The sequence below is a fragment of the Nannobrachium achirus genome (assembly GCF_963921795.1).
Source record: "Nannobrachium achirus genome assembly, chromosome: 10".
Taxonomy (NCBI): domain Eukaryota; kingdom Metazoa; phylum Chordata; class Actinopteri; order Myctophiformes; family Myctophidae; genus Nannobrachium; species Nannobrachium achirus.
The window spans coordinates 46,824,068-46,849,067 of NC_137819.1; the positions used below are offsets into that span (position 1 = coordinate 46,824,068).

The following is a 25,000-nucleotide window of genomic DNA, read 5'->3' on the forward strand; positions in this document are numbered from 1 at the left end:
ATTTATATTAGGATAAATGTGCGCGATGTTAAAAAACAAGGAGGCTTCACTTCTGCTTTAACCGGTTACTCATCATTCTTCTTGCGTTATTCCAGACTGTATGATGGTAGCATTTGCTAATCGCGGAGTCAGCAGTCTGGCCATGCAAGACTAAATTCCAGGACTCCCATGCACATCCTTTGAGGAGCGACGCAGAATATTCTATGATTTTTCGAAAGTTCGTGAAAATCTCTCCAAAAGCGTGGCAGGGAACGACAAAAAAGTCAAAAAACAATGTTGGCAGTCAATGAGTTAACCGTGCAGTACAGTACCGACCATTCAACACAGTGACACAAGCAAGTTGACATGGACATAACTTATATCTTATTTGTCGTTTATTAGCATAACAGGTTTGTATTTAATAAATATCAAAACGATGAAGGGGAAATAAAGATTTTTGATTATTACAGTACATTCCATTTTGCAGAAAAGCCAAGAGAGGCAAACCTCCATGTGTTCAAGAGAGAGAGAGTCAGGAGTCTGTAGATATGCTGGGACAAGGATATGGCCTGGTCCTTTGTTAGATTGCATTGGTTGCTACCGGCACAATGTCGCATTCAGTAGCGCTGTTTTACCATCCCGTACCCCTGCGTCCTTTGAGGTAAAAAAATACATCTTTAGTATTGATACATTCATAGAAATATAAAAATGTCTCTATTTTATTCTTGTGCTTTGAAACGGTGGAAATATTGCCTTTACTCTGACCGTGTGAGGATGTGGATCTCAGAGTTGGTTGCCCATGGGCTATGTTCAGGGAAGTGGCCTTAACCTAAATCATGGATACTGGACCAATGTTTGCCTCGGGGCAACTCACAACAGTAATGCCCCTGACTATACATTTCAACTAAAATGACCCAGTCTCAATAAAACGAGCCCGGACCCAATAAATATACGGTAAATGCCAGGGTTAACTTATTAGAATAACGAATCACGCTTCCTTTAAATACGGTAGATTAATGGCAAGCTGGTTCGGTGTAGGGTGACATGCAGCGTGTTAATGTATGTCTACAGGCACTACTCAAAAGGCTTCGAAAGGCATGCAGAGAGAGAGAGGGGGGGAAGGGGGAGGGATGGAGAAGGAGAGAGGGAGAGTGGCGAGCGAGTGGAGAGAAAGCAGAGAAGAGAGAGAGAGAGAGAGAGAGAGAGAGAGGGAGAGCGAGGTCCCTGTGCTCAGCATGATAGACAACAGCAGGGGTTGTGTCGCCGCGGGCACAACATGCCTTCCCAACGACCCCCTTCCGCCCGCCATCCCCCACCCCCCTCCCAGCCCCCCGGAGGACCAGTGCTAAAGTGCACAATTCCAGTGTCCTGCATCCTACTTCGTCCAAGCTGCTCCGGGTCCCGGCTCCAATCCACCCAACCAGCTGAGACCAGCCACTGTGACGAGGGTATGTAGGGGGGTGGGTGGCTTATAGAGGCAGAGGCATGGGTGACAAACAGGTGAGGGCGGAGGAACATCCGGAACCTCCTCCTCTTTCTTGCCGGCGTCACTCGCCACTGGTTTTTTGATTCCTCCGATCAGCCCAGCCAACCTGAAACCGCCGCCGGGGGCGCAGAGCGCAAAAGAGCAGGAAAGGAAGAAAGAAACAAAGAAAGGAACTCTCCTATACGTCTCACCTCATCCATCCATCCATCCATCCCCGCCCAACTCCGCCTCTTGTCCTCAATAACGGCACAGTCCTGCTGTTGGGGCCTTCACATGGGGTGACTTGGGGGTTGACAGAGCTGGGGGCCAGAGTGTGCATGTGTGCGTGTTTTTGTATGTTGTAAGACAAAGTCACAGCGACCTTCTTCATCTCTTTTAAGAAAACTCCCACCCACGTCTCCTCATGCGAGACACTCCCAGACTAACGTTGCTACATCTCTACAGTGTAAAGCTACTGTACCTTTAAAAAAAAACTAAACAAAAGGTCAAATAAATATAAAATAAGGAAAACCTCTCTGTACTCATTTTCATGCTATTGGATTATAATTATTTCTTTTAAAACACGTGCCTTTGAAACAAAAGGAAAATGACATTACATATCTGAGCTGTGTGCTCTGTCAGAGAGCATTGTGGAAAGATCATTGTCAGTCTGGTCTTTCAGTGTGTCCCCCCCCCCCCCCCGCACAGGTTCTGTGGGATCTGAGCAAGTTCAGCCAGGAAGTCTGCTACAAACCGTCGGTATCAAGGTTGTAGGAATCCCCTGGTCTGGCTCGAGGCAGACTTCCTGAGCTCTGATGAGGGATAAGGACTCCCACTTCTGAGGGCTCCTCCAGACTGTGAGCTCTGGACTTGCTGGAATGGGCGTCCGAGCATGCTCTAGTGTGGGACATCCTGGAGGAGGCGAGGGGCGGGGAGGCGGGCAGTAGACACTCTGTGGAGGAGTCCATGGTGACGGAGGAGGAGGAGGATATGGCTGGACGGAGCAGGTGGGCTACGTGTGGGTGGGAGGCCAGCGCCGGGGCCGAGCCGAGGCTGGGGTCTGCGCCGCGGCAGGGAGGATACCCCAGCTGGAGCTCCTGGGGCCTGTGTGTGGCAGAGGCGTGACCTACCCCGGCATGCTGCTGGGTCAATGTGTCAGTAGGGGGCCGGGGTATGCATGGCGAGGGGCACGAGAAGGCTGCGTCTGTCCAGAGGAGGGGCGTCGGAGAGGAGAGGGAGGAAGGGTAGGACTGGGGAGGTGTGGGCTGGAGCAGGTACGCAGGCTGTCCCGCAGAGCAGTGCGTGGGGCAGGGCATGGCAGGGTGCGGCGGCGAGGCCATCATGGTCTCCATGAGGTGGGCCATGCTCCGCATGACGCGACCCAGATCTGCTACCTCCTTGCCCAGGGTGGTCACCTGCAAACACCAACACAAACACCATGAGGACCTGCCATGCCTAATGTCACACTCCATGGAAATGACTGTACATTAAGCAGACGAAACAGGATTTCTGGGTAATCCTTCGCCTCACTGGGGTTACTTGAGATGGAGATGACGTTTTGTGCTTCTACCGGAGTTCCCGAATCATCATTGTGCTCTTTTCCACACATTCGCAATATGACTAGTTATCACATCAACAAAGGCACTTGTGCGATACGCGTGGGTGAGAGAAGAACCAAAAATAAAGGGCCCCGGGATGTTCATGCATTAACAATGGTGTATAATCGGGTCAGCCATTTTGGGTTAAAAACACGGCTGTTTCCAGGGTGCCAGTTCACCATGTGCCATCCCGCTGCAGTAATTGGTCATTAGACTAATGAGTGGGGGGTGATTAGTTGTGCTCTGTGAGTGGCATGTCCACTGAGGGAAGGGCCTGGGCTCCCTGCCAAGAGGCCATCTGCTTCTGCCTGTCACAGCAACAGACACAAGCGCTCGTCATGCCCATCATCACATGCACCAGTGCGACTGGACGTGCATCAGCCCGCTGCGGGCGACGCCGTGCCCCCACAGGAGCCAAGTGTAAGAGTCTCTGTTTGAATAATGGAAAAACAAAAGATGTAGAGAGGTGATCACACTGCGGGCATAAGCCTTTAAGCTGTGTCACAGTCAATAACAGACCACGTCCAGACACCTGACGGCGTATACATATTTACACACGCACGCACACACGCACACAGGCATGTAGAAAGTATACACATGAAATATAGTTTTGGGAAATAGTTTATATATCTCGCCCCGTCTCCATTTCTCTCTGCAGAGGCTGATATTAAAGTGTGGAACTTAACTCAGGCTAGGATAAAAATAGAAAAGCTGAGAGTGGCAGGGCAGTCCAATCTGACACGCCGTCAACACAATTCCAGCACTCCCACCTCAGCAATGAATTGTCAGTTAGGATCACAGACAAAGCCACTGCGGAGACATCAGCACCAGTTATGACAACCACAGGTAAGCTCAAAAGTCTGCAATCCGATCCTCAGAACGGCTCTGACCTTGCTGGGGATCTGAACTTTTATGTTGATCATGACCAGGACCCAACATTATCAAATAACACAATGTTTAAGTTGTTTTATCACATGATCCTGCCAGAACATCTTGTGTGACACACTTTTGTGTCCTGAGTCTCCTGACCCACTGGATGAGAAATTGCAGTAATTCTTTAACCACGGCAAAGAGTTACTGTACTGTAAGGAGTCTGAGCTAAGGTAAGCTAAAGGTAAGGTACGGTAAAGCTTTATTATTCCTGTGGGATTATCAGTGTGAAAAAACAATGGCACTGTGTCACAACTAATGCTCACAGTCCTCATTTTGTTTTAAAAAGTCAGTGAAATACTTTGTGCACATGTTGTTGACATCTCTAGCGTGGCACAGCCTCTGCCCTATAAGGAGCAGGTTAAACTAGTTGTGATGATGGGATTCCAATATTCTTACCTGAGCTTTCTGTGTGATTGTGAATTATTGTTTAGATGATCACCAGTGACCTTACGGCACACCTTCACAATTGACCCTTTGTCGGCCTTCTGGTTGGTCCCTGGCTGACCAACCAGCAGGCTCTATCTGCCTTGTTCCGCCCTGGTTTCTGCTTTATATGTTGAATTTGCTCAAACATAATTTTTGGAAAATGAAAACATCATGGCCAGTCACTATACTGCACCTGAGATGTTCCTTTTACTGACACCAAGTTTAAAATAAGAATTGAATACACAGAATATCAATACAAAGCAACTAAAAACGCGTTATTTCAATGGTAGTGGCAGTGTTGTACCCGAACGCGTTCAAAGAACGATCGTTCATGAACACGTTCATATTTTGGGCGAACGTGAACTGAACGTAATTGTTTTCGCTTGATGAACGATATTGTCGAACGCGGTCATTCTGACGCCCGTGAACGACGTTCGTCGGCGTTCGTCGGCCGTTCATGCGGCGGTCCGCGCCTCCGCGGTCGTCTGTCCTCTGCTCCTCTCGTCTCTCTTTTCATTCACATGCTCCAATAGTAGGCACTGCACACAGCTCCTCGTGAACGTTCCTCCGTTGATATGCGGTGCTGTCTGCACTCTGCTGCTGCACTGTGAATCTCCTCCTCGTCTCGCAAGCCTGACTGACTATACTTTGTCCTATGTGTGTTGCACGGCGAAAATAGCTGATCTGCAAGCTCACAACGCGTCGCATCCACGAGACAACGTGAGCTTGTAGATCAGCTACTTTAACCAACGCGGAAACATGCTGTGCACGAGAAACGTCTGCCTTCTAGTGGGGTTCCTTGTATGTCATTTTTTGTTTTTTTTCTAGTGGGGTTCCTTGTACATGTAATTTTTTGTTTTTATTTCAAATGTGTGTTAAAGTTTCTTTCACTTCCAATTTGTAGATTATGGTCTATAGAACAATTTTGGTTAGAGTGTCAAGACAGTAGATTGAAGAAAAATATATTTTTTGCCCTATTTCCAAAATGACCAAAATCGGAATTGTGTTTTTTGAACAATGTCTTAGTTTTCCCACAACTGCTGTGTAATATATATATATTTGTATTGCTATATCAAGTCAATACTGTGTGGGGAATCAATTGGAGTCAAATATTTGTTTTGAATATATATATCATATATTATGATATTTCACACAATGAGACAATAACATGGTTATTACATTCAGCCCTTCACAATAAGGGTGCAGGAAGACTGGGAACTAGGCAGTGGGCACATAAATATTGTGGGCACCTCAATGTTAAGTTGGATGAAATTATTGCTGTGTGTGGTTCTATATGGGCTGAGTCAATAATTTTGACAAATAATAGCATGCAGCAACGTCTAAACATTTATATATATATATAGACCTTTATATATATATTTTTTTTTTCCTTTTTTTCTTTTTTCCTTTTTTTTTTTTTTTTTGAATAGCCAAAAGTATAAAAAAAATATGGTTAAAAAAATAACTAAAAAATAACTATGTAGTTCATTTTGGGGAACCATGAACTTTAGTTCATAATGGGGAATTATGAACTAAAAATGAACTAGTTCATTTTAGAAGTTCTGAACTTGAACTTGAACTAGTTCGTTTTTAAAGTGAACTTTCCCAACACTGGGTAGTGGATGGAGAGACAGGATTTTTGTCCAAACAAGAAACAGCAACCAATGAGTGCGGAGAGGTGTGTGGGCCACGGTCGGGACTTGACAAAGGGTCAATTGTACCCAGCATGTTACAATTGTTTACACTGTACTGAGATGACCAAACCAACAGATCATGGCAAATGTTATTGCGACCGAAGGTCGCAGTTTACTACGAGAAACGTCACAGCTTGTCCGTGTCCGTCCGGACGTGTACACATTTTTACGGTCTATGGGTTTGTCGCTCTGACATCATTCTCTAATGTCACTGTCATGTCAGGGGAACCACTCTAACAGAATGTGTTTGCTGCTCTGACATCACGCTCTGGCTTCACTGTGATGTCACACTAACAAAATCCCTAGGTGGGGTTGGCAATAGGGCCTTTCTGTGTGGAGTTTGCATGTTCTCCCTGTGTCTCCTAGGGTTGATACCCTCACAAAAACATGCACGTAATCCTGGTCTCAATAATGCCTCCCCCTGGCCAGCCGGGGCGCCTGATGGAGGGGAAAGGAACTGGTTGGAATAACGTGTTCCTTCCACGCGCTACGTCCAAACCAGGGAAATCCCCACTGTCAGGTGAAAAGAAGCAACTTGGACTCCTCATGTATAGAAGGAAGCATGAGGTCAGTCCGTTGTCTCCCCAGGCGCGGCAGAGGGAGAGCAGAGCCCAGGATTACATAGGCAATTGGCACTGGGTGAAAAAATGGGTTACATAATTGTGGGACAAAAATTATAGAAATCCCTTTTATGCCCATATATGGAGTTCCCTGATGTCATCAATATTAATGATGCCCTGTTAGAGAGATCCCTGTGATGCCAGGGGAACAAATCCCTTTTATGCCCAAATTGCCCATATGGAGATCCCTGATGTCCACAAACCCTGATGTCCACATCACTGTGGCGCGAGCGTCGCTTGTCGCCCCCTTACTAGTAATTGTGTTATAATTTATTTCGCAAAACAGCAGCCTAACACTGTTTTTTAGAACAGATTCTGTGAGCAGTATGACACAAAATAATTAGTTATACCACGCAGGTCTTAATTTCTTTACGATAGTAATTCTTCTACAAATTACAGCAAAATTGACCCTTGTTTTGAATTTGATCTGCAAACTATCCCCATTTTACCCAACAATTTGTACAGACACATAATTTACCTTGTTAAAAGTGTTTTTTTTTAAGTATTTTGGTAAGGATGTCCATGCATGGTGCTGAATGTGTTGAGTTCAGCACTCCCAAGCCCTGCAGGGAACTGTCATTGTTCCAGCGCTCCTGTGAAGGCGTTGATTATGACATTCAGGAAGCAAAGAGGTCACTGCCTTGGCCCCTGTTCAGCCCTACACTAATCCCTAATCCATATCCCACTGAGAAGGAGGGTGTCAGAGCCAAAGTTTAAAGGTCGATGACGATTACTGCAATGTCATAGTGTTCATTAACACACACTACTAATACTGCAAATTTAGCAAGAAGAGCCATGTACTGAATGCACCATTTACTACAGTGCTTCTCAATCTTTTTTGGCTGGAGTACCCCCTTATACTGACCACAGCAAAATAAAACAGCATAATGGCAAAATAAACATTGCTTTTTATTTAATAACTGTTACTAGTTAAATTATTTATGTAATTAGGTTTAGAAATGTACGGATGAGCAGGTTCACACAAACTCTGTCAATGTTTTATCATTAACCATTACAGTAAAATACATGTTCCCATTTTCTAGTTTTCCTCACGTACCCCCTGCAGTACCCCTGCGTAAGCCTAGGGGTACACGTACCCCCATTTGCGAAACACTGATTTACTATAGTATGTGTGGTTTGGTGATATTTTACAGCATAAAAACCTACAACGTACTTTTGAGGCTGACTCCGCAAAACCTAATGTTAGATCCCTCAGGTCCTCTAACAAATGCCTTCTGGAAAAACTAAAAACCAAGGGTGTCCAAGCGTTTGCAGTTGCTGCTGCTACACTATGGAACGACCTCCCATTGTTGGTAAAAAAAAAAAAAAAAAAAAAAATGCTGAGTCAATTGATGTTTTTAAGAACTTGCTGAAAACTCATTTGTTTCGTATGCATTTTTATGTTATGACGTTTTTTACCTGTCTTATGGACCCTGTTTTATCTTGCTTTAACTGATTGTTGCTTGTTTTTATTGCTGTCCATTGTACAGCACCTTGTAACATTGTTTTGAAGGTTGCTTTATAAATAAAATGTACTGTACTTACTTACTTACTCCAGAGCAATACCCAAGACACAGCCTGATCCAGGATTTTGTTCAGAATCTTTCAGCTGACAAAAACACTTATGGCAAAATGACGCCTGCCCCCACACACACCTGTCCCTCAAAACAAGTTAATCGTTCTGCCAGGAACCGTCATTCTTGGCAGACTCTGCATGTGGCTGTACAGTATGCGTTTGTCTTCACTGTGTCTGCCTACTCTACAGCAGTTCACAAGAAAACTCTGACGCTGGTAGGAGACAATATAAGTTCAGTATATAATGGAAAACACAACATAACTATGGTAGCAGTGAGGTTTTTGTGCATATGTGTAGAATGCCACAGCATCCAAGATCCAAGAGACTTCAGCACCTTGGACAGTGACCATTGTTTCACAGAATGGCATTGGTAAGCAGTAAGCAGTGTTGTGGATTCTAATTTCTAACTGCAAATATATTTGGTGTAAAACAGACAACAATAACTTTTAAATCATATGGTTTCTCAACATAGTAAAATAATAAAATGCAAATAGATTTCTCCTACTTAACCCTGCAAGGCCCGAATTAATTTCTACTGGCCAAAAAAATTAAAAAAAAATCAGATGGTGTTGTAGCAGTCCAAATCACAGGAAAATGTAATGTTAAAAAATTAATAATGTTTTTGTAAGGTTTTATAGCCATAAATCATAATTCATGCCCTAATTTGCATTTTGGGGATCTTTTTCACAATATTAACATATGCACGTGTTCTAGACATTCTAATGATCACGAAAAACAATATTACAGGCATTTTACTTATGTTTTAGTGAGGAATAGCTTCAGTTAAAAAGTGGGATGTTGTTCGTCCAGACGCTGGAATTTCAACTTCTCTGGGACTTGTGAATGTCAGCCTATGTGGGGGGTATTTATATGCAAATATCGTGGCCAATGGCATTGTAATACTAAACAATAGGATTTAATGGTGATGTTAATGTGAAAAAAGAACAGGAAAACTAATTATAACATTTAAAAAAAAAATTATTTAAAAAATGTTGCCAAAAAGCAACGCTGGGCCTTGCAGGGTTAAAGGGGAATACCACTCATTTTCAACTTTGAACTATGTCACTAGTAAGACACCTAAGGGTGACAACCGACCGAGGTTGCACCATGTCTTGGCCATCTGGCCAGTGATCTCATACTAAACTGCGACCTTCGGTTGCAATAATATACCTTAGAGTTGTGTGGAAATAAAATAAAAAGTCCCCCCCTTCTGTGTTGCCTGGAACTGGAGGATTGATTGTGGGGCCATGTGATCAGTGACATCATGAAGATGTACTCTGCAAGCCAAAGAGTGATTGATCTCTCTTCTACTAGTGTTATTTTGGGGACACAATGGTGATTGGCCAATGGTAAATCTCATGGCTGTGATTGGCGTGATATGAAATCAGATGTCCTCCTAACCTCACATACTCTGGAGCTGTTTCAGCTTGTTTTCCACTTTCAAGGTATAGCCGCTACAAAGAGGAGAACCCAATGAGGGGTTATACCATTTCTCCCAGCATCTCCGTTCCCCATTGTGACCAGTGTGGACTGGTCCAGGTGAGGATTACTAACCTGCAGAACCACACTGTGAGTCATCCTGTCAGATAAAGCTAACCCAGAGAGAGAGAGAGAGAGAGAGAGAGAGAGAGAGACCCAGAGAGAGTAGCATATATATGTTTTGCTCTTTTCTCATTTGCTTTTTTATTCTCTTAAAATAATCCTACACCTTTCTCCCATTTCCTCCTATTTCCATTTCCTTCCATCTCTCTCTTTCTTGGGGTGACAAAGGGACAAAGAGAGCTTTGTCCCCGTCTCGCTCTCAGTCTCAGTGTATCAGCTCAGCCCAGGTGACAGAGTGAGACACGGCGGGGGACACACACAAGCTCCGCTCCTCACCTGCCAAACGTCTAATGTCAATTTAACCACCTGCCAATCAAAACCATGGGACACCGCACAAGTGAGTGTGTGCGGCTGTGCACACGTGTGTGTGTGTGTGTGTGTGTGTGTGTGTGTGTGTGTGTGTGTGTGTGTGTGTGTGTGTGTGTGTGTGTGTGTGTGTGTGTGTGTCAGCATGCACGAGTGTGTACGCTGCATGCAAACTTTAGTATTTGTATTTGAAGCAACACGTTAGTTTATGCAGGACACGGGAGTCGCCCCGCCCAGCTGTCCATCAGCTCTGTTCTCATTCCTCATTCTCATATCTGCTGGTCATTACGTCACATGACTGCCATCCTCCAATCAAAGCTCAATCAGTAGGGAAGGCTCGGTAGGGATGGTTTCCGAAGCTTCGGAACATTCGCTGCTAGCTGCCTCCTCTTCCACCCCAGCCATCACCTTTCACGATCAGTCTGGCTGAGCTCAAATACTTGTGATTGTCTGACTAAGTTACATGCCAATGTATTAAGCTCAAACATTGTGATTTTGACTGACAAAGTTACATGTCAATGTATTGCTATTGTTCTGCTATTGTATGCCTTTGGGGCCGGGGGTATTGCTTTGCGTTCCCTGGTTTTGCTTAGCATGCTCATAAAGCATGCACAAAATTCAGGGAGCATCTCCGAACGCGGAGCCCTTTAATGCCAAGATAAACTGTATTCCATTTATGCAATAAATGGTTAAATCTACCGTACTTTGACGTGAGTGTTCCTGACTAAATGTCTGTTAAAGATGGGGTGCCATGATTTCCCCCCCTATAAAATATTGATTATCTACTATTATGATTATACTAGGAGGAAGAATGTTTCCAAAAAAGTGTGCAGAAAGAGTTAAAATTATGTTTTTATGTGGCCACACCCACCAGTTCATTGGTATGCGTGGTTGTCATGGTGGGTGCATGGTGACCCAGCGTGTGTTGGGTGAATGGTAATTAGGGGAGGGGTTGATTCTATGATGTAATAAGTATGGGTGTTTTTGGAATGGCACGTCTGACCCAGCAGGTGGCATCCTCCAGCTAAAAACCCAAATAAAAAGAGAATGCATAATTGCTCATAACAACCACACCAGGGGGTCTAATGAACTACTGTCAACCTCCTAGACACATGAAAACCAGAAAAAGTACAAAACTTTGGCACCACCTCTTTAAATCACTTTGCAGCTGATTTTGTCATTCTGGTTCTGCACCTTTCTATTTTTAGCATCTGAATGTTTGTATTCCTGGTACGTACGCTTACTTCTTATTTCTGTGTTGTCTAGTTCATTGTCTCCTTTTATTCACTTACATCCTTCCTTCTTCCCTCCCTCCCTTGCGTCCTTCCTGTTCAACCTCCCCTAATTGCATGAACGTTGTTTTCTTTCTTTTCTTTTCCTATTGCTCCCCTCCATATCCTTCTCCTCCTCCTCCTTTGTGTGTGCACTGTGCAGTATCACTCTGTGGCTGATTTCCCTCCCTTCGTGTCCGAAGCCATCGGCTCATTCATCCGTTCATACATCCATTCACTGCATGAGATGGCCATATGGCTGGTTAGCTGACCACAGCTCACCTGTGTAGTGTTACAGTACCACTTTTAGCCAACCCATCAACACACGTAGCGCACACACACGTGGACACACGTAGCGCTCGCACACACACACACACACCAGTGTTGTTTTTGACAGCAAAATTTGATTTAGTTTTAGTCATAGTCTTTTGAATAAAATGTCATTTAGTTTTAGTCAAAATGTAGTCACCTGAAAAGTATTCGTTTTAGTCAAATTTTAGTTGACTAAATATCATAAGATTTTAGGCGACTAAATCTACAGTTGATTTAGTCAACTGAAACATATTTTGGCAGGCCTTGATGGCATCGTAATGATTTTACACTTGGTTGTGCGTTGTGAGCTTGTAGATCTGCTATTTTCAGCACGCAACACCTGAGAGCAACCAAACATAAAATGACTCTCTTCTCCACTAGTCCCTCCCTAACGTTTTTATTTTGTTGACAAAATTGCCAATGTATTTAGTCTTAGTTTTAGTCATCACAGCTTAGTTTTCATTTCGTTTTTATTTAGTTTTTGTCAGTGAAAGTCATAGTTTTAGTTGACAAAATCAACACTGACACACACACACACACACACACACACACACACACACACACACACACACACACACACACACACACACACACACACACACACACACACACACTGTACTTATTCCACGCACACGCACACCGGCCTACCTCTTGATCGAGGTGTCGTAGTTGTCCCCGGGTCTCCTCAGCTTTAACTGCCAACTCTGCAGTGCTGATCTGCTGCATATCTGCCATACAAATTGTTAAAATGTTACAAATTACCTTGTCCACAAGTTTCACACAAAGATGCTCTTAAATGGTGCATCTTGCATCGTATATACTGTATACTGTAAGTTGTGTCCCAAATCGACATTTGAAGGCAGGACAGAATCGAGGTCTGTCCAGTTCAAACATTTGCATAAAATGCTGCCTTCATTTGGCTCATTTTCAAGGCACCCTCAGAGCAATTTTACGCTTGAATTATTCAAATTGCTGGAGTGTATTTGACTAATTGTAATTTCTTTAATGAATAAAATGTAATTTTGTCCAATAAAATATAACTTCATATAATTGGCGTGGTTGTATGTTGTCCCCCTGCTCTTCTATCGATAGTGTCAAAGGTCGAAATGTAATGTCGATTTAGATCATGTCAAAGGTCAAGTCTCACCTAAACGATCTGACACGAATTTTGACCTGAGGTCAATCAATATATCCCCTGAACAAGCAGGCAGGCTCTATTAGCTCAATGGTAAAAATGTCAGCTGAGCAGGAAACCGGGTTCAAAACCGGGATAGAAGAGGACAGTTACGTGCAGCTTTAATACATTAATAGTTATTCCTTGGTTATAGGTTATTATCAATTTCATTCATGATTTTTTTTTAATCATCTTGCAATGATAACTGCAGCTAGTTGTTCTATTTTTTAATCAAACAAAACAAAAACAATTGTTGATTGCGGAATGGTTGGAGGAGGAGGAGATGGTATGTTGAAAATACCAACGGTCTAACTGAAACACTCAATGACCATATATGAAGCTAGTCAGCATTTGTTTTTAGGTTTTTAGAACCTTTTCTTGACTGATTATTTAGTTTCCTAGATAGATATCCATTTGCATTTGTTATATTGCTGTTGATGTATTGAAATATTATCCTGTTTATTATTGTGATGTTTTATCTGCTTATTGTAAGTCGATTTGGATTAAAAGCGTCTGCTAAATGCCTAAACTGTAAACTGTAAACTGTTAAAAACAGAGTTAGCTAACTGTGGGTGATTTCACTGTAAACAAAACAATTGTGCTTGGGTGTGAGCCATGAAAACATTCCAAGTTCATGACGAGCTTCCTGCCTTGGAAGCCTGTCTCGGTCACTTTCATTTCCAGGTACAGTTGCTCCACACAAAAACGCCATCTTGGAAAGGATGGAGGCATCATGCAGCGAAGCAGCGGGAAACCACCTTCCATTTGGGACACAGCCACAGTGAGTAGAGTGTGTGAATAATGTGTCTCTATGTGCTCGCGTACACATTATGAATCATGCTTGTGTTGTGAATGCAAATAAAATATTCGCCCTATTAATCAAACTCACTACCCAGGAGACCACGAATTTAAGTGAATAATTCAGATTGAGATGAAAGCGATAATGACTGTAAGATCTGCAACAAAGGCAAGTATCCCCACATTATCTTTTTCGCGATGCTTTGCTTATTTCTTTACTTTTTAAGATTATTAATGTATTAAGTTAAATTAATAATATATAATACTGTATGTTCAGTATTCCTTCTGATCCTTGTCTTGTTATGCAGTATATGGAGCGTTGCGTCGTGCCAGTACAAGGTGTTCTGTTTTGTACAGGGTGTAGAGACCTGTAGCAGTGGCTGGAACACTGGCTGACCCACTGACAGGACACCCACGGCTGGGAGAGAAGGAGAAGGTCTCTGTGCCTTCACTGTCCTCTGTGCCGTCCACTATCCTGCACATGAGAGAGAGAGAGAGAGAGAGAGAGAGAGAGAGAGAGAGAGAGAGAGAGAGAGAGAGAGAGAGAGAGAGAGAGAGGTAGAGAGGTAGGTAGGTATAGGTATGTACAGGTAGGTACTGTAGGTAGGTACATAGGTAGAAGTACAGTATAGGGCTGCCTTAAATGGTTTACATGTCAGAAAAATCACACCCAGTGTGAAGTGAGCAGTGCTATTTATGAGTTAATTTCATTAAGCTTGGCCAATGTGGGATTTATTTATTTATTTTATTTTTATTTATTTATTTATTTGTCAGGGACAAAGCACATTGATCAACATGTCAGTTTTTCAACGTCAATGTAAATATGCCAGATTTAGCCATGAGCTAATTTTCATCTGTAGTCCCTGGGCAGGCTGTACAAAAGTGATGGTAAGGCTATCCTTACAAAACATACAATACATACAATACAGTACAAAACAAAACATAACAAAACAAAACAAAACAGTGCAGTACAACATTAAGGGGACATACTTATAGCAAGTTGAGTGACTCCAGTGACAGATGGAGCCGATAGTTACCCAAGATTGTAAGTTTGACTTGCTCTACGCCACCTCTTACGGCCAGAGCCGACAACAGTAAAATTTTAGTAAATAGTAATAGTAAATAGTAATAGTAAATAGTAATAGTAAATAGTAATAGTAAAATAGTAATTTGTTAATTCAAACAGGATGAGGCGGGACATACCGGTACATACAGACGTATACGTACTGTACAGTACACACAGACAGTTGTAGGAGTGGTTAGCACCGCTCAAAAACACAAGTGCGTATGGGTGTGAACATGCATATGTAAAGCCTCGAACAGAGTCGGGTTCGCGGTGGAACGCTATCCACCGCGGTGTAGTGCGGTGTAGTCTTTTTGAGCGTTAACGTTGTAGTTTTATGACTCAAAAAGACTACACCGCACTACACCGCGGTGGATAGCCTTCCACCGCGGACCCGACTCTGTTCGAGGCTTTAGGGGTCTCAGTTTTTGTTACATGGGGGGGAATTTAGGAATTTGAAATCCACTGGTCTAACCCAGTGTTCATCAACCTGTGGTCGGGGTTCCCAGATGGCAGTGAAGTGACAATTTAAGGACATTAACTCTTTTACTGCCAAAGCTAGGCTTTTTTATTGTCTGTTCCCTGCCATCTAAATACCTTACCTTTGCAATTTTATAGAATAATATGCATCCATTATTTCCATTGTGTGTATAAAAGATGTGTTGTATAAAAGATGTCCGCAAGTCTCATAGAGTTGCGGGGGAAAAAAACCAGGAATCGCCGTCGGCAAATCTCCATTACAAAGAGAGAGCCAGTGGAGTGTGCCTCGGTTTTCACCCAAAATCAACAAGGAAGGAGCGAAAGTAGATCCGTGTTTACGTAGCAGGCAAACACACACGCAGACACCCACCCCTCCCCCTGTGCTCAGTCTAGCACCAAAACAGGATTTGACGAACGCTCGCTGTGGCGTTATGCGACACGTGACGAGTGCTCCTCATGGGCAGTAAAATAGTTCATAAAAAAAAGAAAGAAAAATAATAGACCATTACTGCATTAAAAGTAATCACAAAACTATACAACTACCAAATTGTCAAATAATATAATATAATATAATATAATATAATATAATATAATATAATATAATATAATATATAATGCTATTTTCACAATATTTATCTCTTCATCTGCGTCTTCAAAGAAATTGAATGCCTCAACTCCTGCATTCCAAATGCTTGGTCAGAGTGTGGAGTCCCCTGTTCAAATGATTATTTTAGGGGATCCCCACTTTGCCCAGTTCAAACATGATTATTTTGGGGCGTCCCCAGTTCAAATATGATTATTTTGGGGGGTCACAGCCTGAAAAGGTTGAGAACCTAACCCACCTGGGGCTGAGGTTGGCTGGATCCAGGGTGGCGAGGCCAGTGTGCTGGATCTGCATCTTTTTACGGGAACTGCCACAGTTCTGCTCTGCCGTTGGGCCCGGCGGGGACCTCCCATCCCTGGGGTACACCGCCCGGCTCCGCTCCGATGGCGGGGATGCCCCCTCGTCCTCCTTGTCCTCTTCGTCTTCCTCCTCATCGTCTTGTTTCTTCTTCTCTATGATTGATGGATAGCCCTGGATGATGCGTCCGTTCCCCCTCACCCCTAGCTGGAGAAATTAACAAAGTATAGCATGTTATCTCCAGTGCATACTATACTTACGTTAGAAAACCAATGTTTGCATTATAAGCTCACAATGCATCATGACGCAACGCATTGTGAGGTTGTAGATCAGCTATTTTCGCAATTTGGGAACAAAAATGTCCAAAACTACTGAAAGGTACAGTTGTGGTTGGTTAAAATCTCAATTCAAATTCATAAATTGTGTACACCGGTCGGTTAAAGAAGCAACTTTGGGAGTGCGGAATTTGAGTTATTATAAGAGCAGAACTACCAGTAAGACTCCCTAATCGGGAGATAAGCAACCATCAGGTCGCATACATAAACTTTAGAAGGCAATGTTAGGCAATCAGGAGGGAATATGGGAAATGGGACAGATCCACGTTGATGACATGACTTTAGAAATACTGTGTACCTCTTTGCGTGATTTTAGGGCAAAATCTGTAGAAGCAGTGTTCTAAAATGTGTTTAGCAAGAATCGGCCTCATGGTGGTGCTAGAAGAGGGCCATGTGAGAAATGAGGGGTGGAGGTTGTGGTTTGGCAGCCAAGGAGTGTGTGTGCAAAAGTTCGGCATGGATCGGGGGCAACAGTGGCGGAGATATGAGTAGGGGAAAAGTGTGATGTGACGGACAGACTGACAGACTGACAGACTGACAGACTGACAGACTGACTGACAGACTGACTGACTGACTGACTGACAGCCAGTGGAGGTTTTGATAGTAACTGCGACCTGACGGTCGCAACTAGGTTGAATTCATGTGTAAGAAGAAAAGAAAATACATAAATAAGCAGAAAACAAACAAACAAAAGTAGTGACTATAGCACGACCCTATGAGAGAAACGGAAGTCTATTGAATATGAAAATGTGCTAATGTCTGTTAAGGCACAGAGGGTGAAACATCAGGGCTTGTGTGAGGTGAGCTGTGGTGAACTGTGGAACGTTGACAGTGGAGGTAAAACGGGTGAACTTTGACACTGTCTTTAATGAACACCAGAGACCCTGAACCTCCAATTTCTGACTGAGGTCAGGGGCTCAGTAATAACCCAGCTGATCTGACCTGCAAGAAGACATTATGATCAGGTAACATCCGAGATGAGCTCCACCACGATCAATGGCACCTGTTCTACAATTCTCAGAGGAAATTACACCGTCGTGAGGTTAATGGTGCCAGCTACTAAATTGATTTTCCCTTTCTTTTTTTTGGGGGGGGGGGGTGGTTTGCTGTGAAATACCTGACTACAGATGATTACGTTTGCATAAACAGGTTCTGGAGAGTGGATGAATGGCACGACAGAAAACAAAAGCTTTTCATCCGACCCCCGTGTCCAGCGCAGTCTTGATTTAACGATCGCCCCCGGCTAGAGTAATTCATTCTCCAACCAGTATTTTCTCAGTCCCGTTCCAGCACTCTGAACCCTCCAGAGACGTCACTTCAACACCTGTGATCTCTTCAGGAGACATATCAACTACTTGAACTCTTTATAATTCGATTGAAGTGTGAAAGTGTATTTGAGTGATCATGTGTGTGTGTGTGTGTGTGTGTGTGTGTGTGTGTGTGTGTGTGTGTGTGTGTGTGTGTGTGTGGGGGGGGGGGGGGGGGGGGGGGCTTTATTCCTGTACCTGAGCATCAATTGAAGTTGCAGTTGCAGACACTCTCGACTTGACCTGGAGAATAGCCAGAATAGAAACATTACTCAGCCGTTGAAAACAGCAACCACGGCTTGGCTTTCCATTTAATTTGACAAAGGTAGTAGTATTTCACATGAAAGTAGCAGAACCTTATTACCCTGACTACTGTATATTATGTCACACACCCCCCTCCTCCTTGGTTTGCTTGTGTTCGAATTGGTACCCGTCTCTCTCAATCACAGTGTGTGGTTGAGCCGGGGCGCTTCAGGTCTGGGCACACGAAGAATAAGGTCACAGTCAAACATACGCTTCAGAAGCGCCAGCGTCTCCATCACTTCTGTTCCATGGGAGCCAAGGGGCGGAGCTTCCCGCTGCCCTGCGTTACCTCGCCACTTTCAACAGATCTGAAGGATGGAGTTCAACGTTGGTGAACTTTGACCGAGCGTCAGGAAAGAAGCGTGTGTGAGTGACCACACTTGGCAGGCATTTAGCTAGTTTTTCAGTGAGACAACCACTCAAATTTAAGTTAGGCGAACAACACACCAGAAAACTGGCACTGCCCGCAAGGTAACTGACACGTTTGACGTCTTGGAATGTGTTGGCTACTCTGCTTCTGATGCACATGTTTGACTGTACCCTAAGGAGGTGGCTGGTGCTCCCTTGTTCTCTAGCAGCTTTTCAGTTGTTATTTTACCACTGCATACTGGGATTACAATTACACTGAAGCCTATTATTTTCTGTTAAATCTCATTATTTTCTTAGTAAATACTTTTGTTTCATGTCTTCCCTGTGTGGTCTCCCTTTTGTTGCATTGCCATGAGCCGGGCAAGTGTAACAGAGACAACAATAATATCTGTATATGATTGCTACATTCTATACTCCACCAAAGATGTTAGAAAAGAGACATTATGTAGGCCTTGTAGGGGCAACCAGGGAGCAGTCAGGTGCTCAAGGGCACCTGGCTTTGATTGTGTCCTTGGGCAGGCCTGAACCCCTAAGTGCTCCCTGAGCACCCCTAGGTGTCAGCCCACTGCTCCTAATTGTTGGGTTAGGATGGGTCAGATGCACCCATGATGGGTGGGTGCGTGCGTGTGTGTGCGTGCGTGCGTGCGTGCGTGCGTTCATTCGAGTGTGTTTGAGTAAGTGGGACAGCGGTGTTTGGCTTAGGGAGAGGGACACACCTGAGTGTAATTACACCAGCTAGGAGCTCTCTGCTATTTCTGTACTCTATTATGTCTCCCTCTCTCTCTCTCTCTCTCTCTCTCTCTCTCTCTCTCTCTCTCTCTCTCTCTCTCTCTCGCTCTCTTTCCCTCTCTCCTCCCTCCCCTCTTTCTTAATGTTTCCCTCGATGGCTCCCTAATATTTTCTTTCCCCTTACCTTGCCATTTCCCATTTCCTTGCACCTGACTCCCTGCTCTCACTCTCTCAAGCCATTACCTTGACATTCGTCTCAGGAACTGTCAGGCTTGTAAACTGTATTGCTCTCCTATTGCACTGCCCCGGCTTGTATCGTAATAAAACAACCAACACTGGCGGCAATATACCTTGCGGCCCCCACTTGAAACCAGTTTGTAAAAACCAGCTCAAAGCATTATTTCAGGCAGACTCACATGGCTCTCGTGTCCCTCCCTGAGGTTGTAGGTGAGGTCATTCTGGATGTCCTGGACAAAGCGGTGTGAGTACTCGGGGTACAGGTCCAGCACCTCGTACAGGCCCTTCAGGTTGATGCACTGCAGGTCGCAGTATGTCAGGGCCTTCACATCCGCGTTGGTCTTTAACACTCGGTCTTCAATGGACATGTTAGCCCCGATCAAGTCGCCTTTACCTGGGGGCACAAAGAGCCACAGTTGGGGTTAAGTACTGTATTTAAGTACAAGTAATGTACTTAATTAAGTACAAGCAATGTACTTAAATACATATTTCAATAATAAGTAAGTTGCAAACAGCGGCGAACAGTCAACGCCAGCGTCCACACTTCCCACAGCAATGGTGGCAACTGACAAGCTAACACATTGGAGGCAACGTGGGGTTCAGTGTCTTGCCCAAGGACACTTCGAATGGTGACATGAGGAGCCGGGATTTGAACCGACCCAGGGTTCATTGGCCAACTTGCTCTACCTCCTGAGCCACAGCCGCCCCAAGTATTTCATACATCTGCAAAGTCACACATGTGGGATGAGTTGCATTGTTTGTGGAGCTTTTACTCTGGATGAAGGCAGCACAGGTTTTGAGGAATTTTGGTGCAGAAGGGATTTGAATTGGTTGAGCTGCCAGAATGTCACAGAGATGTTTGATTTCTAAAGGTTCCATTAGTGACTATAATTGCGTCCTCTGATCTCCCCTTAGGCTGTAATGTGAGGATGCTTGCGTGCTAAACCGTTGTGACTATACTGGTGTGACTCTTTTGACGGAAGCTCATTCAAAAGCAATCTGTATTGTTTTGATTGTATCTGCATAAAGGAGCAGAACAATGAAAATTCATGTCAGGGCTCCGGTGTTAAATTGTTCAACAGGCTCACTCCATGGTGTTTGCAATGCCTATTATATAATACTTTTTTGCACAGGAAGAATGACATTAAGCCTCAAACTGCTGTAATAGTGGCACCATTAGCAGTGTTTTCAACACTAAAGAGACCTTTCAATAAGTTGTGTAATCATTTCACCATCTCTGTGCACAATGTTCTATCCTTAAATGAATGACTCCCACTCACTCTCTCTGGCAATTTTGCTCACAGACTACTGGGACACTAATATCATAATTAGAGGCCTGCTTAGGCTTACTGCTGTAAATGTTTCACTGTTGATAGATAGTATATTGCTAATTGTATTCACTGAAGTTTGACTTTACATATTAATCTGTGTAGCTATATTGTACATGATGTTAGGCTGATAGCCTAACATCATATCCACTGTCTTTAAGATTAGGGCTCTACTCTCTGTCACCCGTTTAGGTTGAGGATAAGGGGTAAGGCAACTTGCCCTTTCCCTAAATGGTATTTTGGGGACGCTATACCTGCATACCCATTAAGCCGACTCCTTTATTTGCACATGGAGGTGTGGCCGTGGGCGTGTTGTTGCCATTTCCTTAAAATTGGTATTTTGGCAACACAGATTTAGGAAAGCGGATTTCGGATGATAAAAGCTCCCGCTATGCCACCCGCTCTGCCACTTTGGTAGAGAGCGAGTGGCGCTGACAATGGAATACATGGACGCTGGAGTGAGGCGGTGCTGAGGCGCGCTGGGCGCACAATGACATTCAAAGGTCTCCTTCTGACCTAATTATTCACGAACCTCAGTGGTTCTATTTTTACCAGCAGAGGTGAGTGTCAATTCCTTGTGTCATTTGTGTTTATATAACATTATATAAACGATTTGTGGTGCGCCTCATGCCATGCAATTCGTTCTGTTCATGCATGGAGATTTCTGATGTCATAAATCCCACGCTGAAAATGAGAATGTTAGGGTACCCCCTTGTGCCCATATATGGAGATCCACAGGCATCAAACCAAGGCCCTAACTCACCAAGGCCCTGCTTGGCATTACTTACGTACGTTTTATGCCCATATATGGAGATTCCTATATTGTTAATATTAAGGACATTATTAAGGATATTATGTTATCAATATTAAGGACATATATGGGAATGCCCATATTTGGTAATGTCCATATATGGGCATGTTTTGACATAACATAACTATCATGAAGGGGTCTCCATATATGACTAACTGGTTCCATATACATCACTGGCCAGATGGCCAAGAATTGGTGCGACCTCGCCCTTTAGGGCGAGGTCGCATGTCACCCTGAGGTCGCAAGTCACCCTGAGGTGTCTTACTACTAATAGATTTAATAGGGACACAATTAGTCATTGGTCATGAAAGTGGCACTCTCTAAGGAATTTGGAGATGTTTTAATTTTAAAAAATCGCGTAATAATTGACAGAGCTATGACCGAATCAATCTGCAGTGTTTTTATTTGCTTCCTAGATGAAGCTAAAAAAAAAGCTATCAACCCACTACATCATGGCGTGTTGACAGCTCATACATCTGTTTTCTTTTTTGTTTACACATTTATGGAGACAGCAGCTAATCTAGCCGAACTTTTCATTGAATTCAATACTGCGGGGAGTAGGGGTTCTCCCCCAGGTGCCGGCCACCTCCCGCATTAACGGGTTTAGTGTCTTCTCTTAACTCTTTGAGTGCCAGCGCCCTCTAGGGGCCAAAGAATGCCAGCGCATCTCTCATAGGCGAGCGCTTTAGCTTCCAGGACTTCACCTTCCAGGACCTGACGTGCTCACGTTCATGCACGGCATGGAAATGTCCCGGATGAAGATGCTAACAGAATGGCTATTCCCATTTTGTCATCTAAAAGATCATTTTTGGGCGATTTCGCCATAAATAAACCTCGCGCCGCTTCCCTAAAACACAAAAAAGAGATATAAGCCTTTAAAGATGCGGTCTTTCATTGGATTAGGCGGAGATTGGCGATTGCGTTCGCAAATTACGGCCGGCCGGGAGGTTGCTAGCTTTCGGCTAGTAGCTAGAAAAATCAGGCCAGGCTTCAGAAGGCCTCTTATCATTTTATTCATTTAATTAAATAAAGCCGAACTACTTCGGGATCGGCACACTCGTGTACTCATCGGAAGCGGCGCCGAACATCGGGTGAACATTGGGGAGCTCAAAAATGTATTTTAAACCATTTTTAATGGAATATATCGTCGGACAGAGTAGAACGGCTAGCTGGCTAGCGGCTAGCGAGCCAGGACCACCCACGACTCTACAAGCAGCTCGGGGTAAGTGAATTAATAAAAAAAAGATTGTATTGGATTGAAATAAAGCCGAACTAGTTCGGGATCGGCACCAGATGAGTTAAAGGCAATGGCATCTGGCACAGTGATTGGTTTGATTGTTGTAGCGCCCAAACACACCTACTGTATGCATAATGTAACAGGTAGCGCAGGTGTTTTTAGGGATATAGCAGGTCCCCAAAATAGCAACTTCTTCGTGGGAACACCCCTTCCTAAATACTAAACACCAAAATATAGGTAATAGCATCTCCTAAACGCCAATCGCCAAAATAGACCCCATAGATCCATTAATGGATGATACTGTAGTGTAGATCAACCTTTTTTGTGACCACAAAACCCCAAAAGTCCTTTGAGTTCCCCCCAGAACAGGCCCATATATGGGTGTGTGCTGCTGACTGTGCTTAGAGAATGATGCATTTTATGATGCATTTGTAGTCGAATGCTCTGATCAACATACAATTGAATAAAGAAATCACACCCAGTGTGAAGTAAGCGGTGCAATTTAGAGTTATTTCAATAAACGTCACCATGATCGAAGTGAAGAGCTTCCATTCACCCTTTGCAGATGCCAGTTCCCTGTCAGGTTAGCTTTCTCAGTTACCATTAATAAAGGTCAAGAGAATAACAGAGTTGGCATCTACTTACTACTCTACACAGCCTTCTCAAGCATGGTTTCGCCGCCGTCGATGTAAAGTGCACTATATGAAAAAAGACACTATATAAATGCACCATTTATCATCTCACTGCTGCTGACTCAGGTGAAATCAGCATCCTGGTTCTTCTCTGTCTCAGACTTACCGGATCCGTTCTCGTGGTTCAACTCATACCCAGTGGTGTAAAGTAACTATAAGTGCATTTATTCAAGTAGTACACTGAAGTACAATTTTGAGGTACTTCTCAGAGGTAAATATTGTACTTTTATTCCACTACACTTATTTGAAACCCTTTGTTACTAGTTTGTGGTGTGGTTGCCCAACAAACCAGACTATAGTTCTTGACCAGCTTTATTCTTATTTCTAGCTCAGTGTTTCTCGACTCGAACATTCAAATTTCAAGATCTCCCCGACAGTGTACAAATGGAGATTTGGTTCCATTTGTACACTGTCAGAGTTGTATGGGTCAATTTAGACCCGCTAAAGGAACCCACAGAGTCCCTGGAATCCACTGTAACCCCAAAAGTCCCTTTTTTATGCTAGCCCTGTCAATCCATTTGCAGATGGCCATGTACTCTTTACTGTAGGCCTATCTCTATCTTACATCTGTCTGTCTGTCTGTCTGTCTGTCTGTCTGTCTGTCTGTCTGTCTGTCTGTCTGTCTGTCTGTCTGTCTGTCTGTCTGTCTGTCTGTCTATGTATGTGTTTTTTTACTAACATTCCCTTGTATAGCACCAATCCAACCTCAAGTGTATATTTTCTTGAAGACAGCTTTTCAGATAGTCAAGGTTGGAAGTGGAACACATAGCAACGGCTCTGTGAGTGTGTGTGTGTGTGTGTGTGTGTGTGTGTGTGTGTGTGTGTGTGTGTGTGTGTGTGTGTGTGTGTGTGTGTGTGTGTGTGTGTGTGAGAGTGCGTGTGAGTGTGCGTGTGCGTGCGTGATTGAGTGTGACTGTCTATATGGAGTCATGTGTGTGTGCGTAACTAGAATGAAGTATCCCATGTAAAACAATGGCTCATATATTTGGTGAACTAAGGTCAATACCCAGAGGCAGTACAGTACAAAGAACTGAGGCAGGAGATGCTGTTCCATCCCCTCTACTCACATTATTTATATCCAACACATTCTCATTCCCAACTCGTCAAATATGGACACTTGGTCAAGTGCCCCAGGCACTGTAGCATCATGTTTGAATGTGCACAGTACTCCATTCACTTCTTTAGAAATCCCAAACAATCAATCCCATCAATAAGGATGCCACTTATAGCTATTGGTGTTAGCTATTACGTGTTTCATTGTTGCAATAATAAGACACTGTAGCCGATCATTATGACTTGTAACTTATTGAACTTATTGCATTTCTTGAAGTAAAGAATGGATTAACAACAAATGCATGACTTGTTTACATCATTTGAAAACAAGGCAAGGCAGGCATGCCGACAGAAGTGGGCTTGAGGGGTGCGCCTGTGCTGTGTAGTGCGATGGATACACT

The 25,000-nt window shown here is 43.8% G+C and overlaps 1 protein-coding gene across 1 annotated transcript in view; it reads right to left on the minus strand.

The window, feature by feature from the left end:
• Window positions 1-2,190: 2,190 nt before the first annotated feature.
• The window catches only part of kcnh8 (potassium voltage-gated channel, subfamily H (eag-related), member 8), a gene marked incomplete at both ends in the record, with an annotated part of 118,122 nt that continues 95,312 nt past the window's right edge, over window positions 2,191-25,000 (minus strand). Inside the window, 5 exons of the mRNA XM_080735539.1 lie at window positions 2,191-2,859; window positions 12,431-12,510; window positions 14,123-14,229; window positions 16,140-16,405; window positions 19,658-19,872. Coding sequence (XP_080591665.1) covers window positions 2,191-2,859; window positions 12,431-12,510; window positions 14,123-14,229; window positions 16,140-16,405; window positions 19,658-19,872 — 1,337 coding nt within the window. The remainder of the gene's footprint in view (window positions 2,860-12,430; window positions 12,511-14,122; window positions 14,230-16,139; window positions 16,406-19,657; window positions 19,873-25,000) is intronic.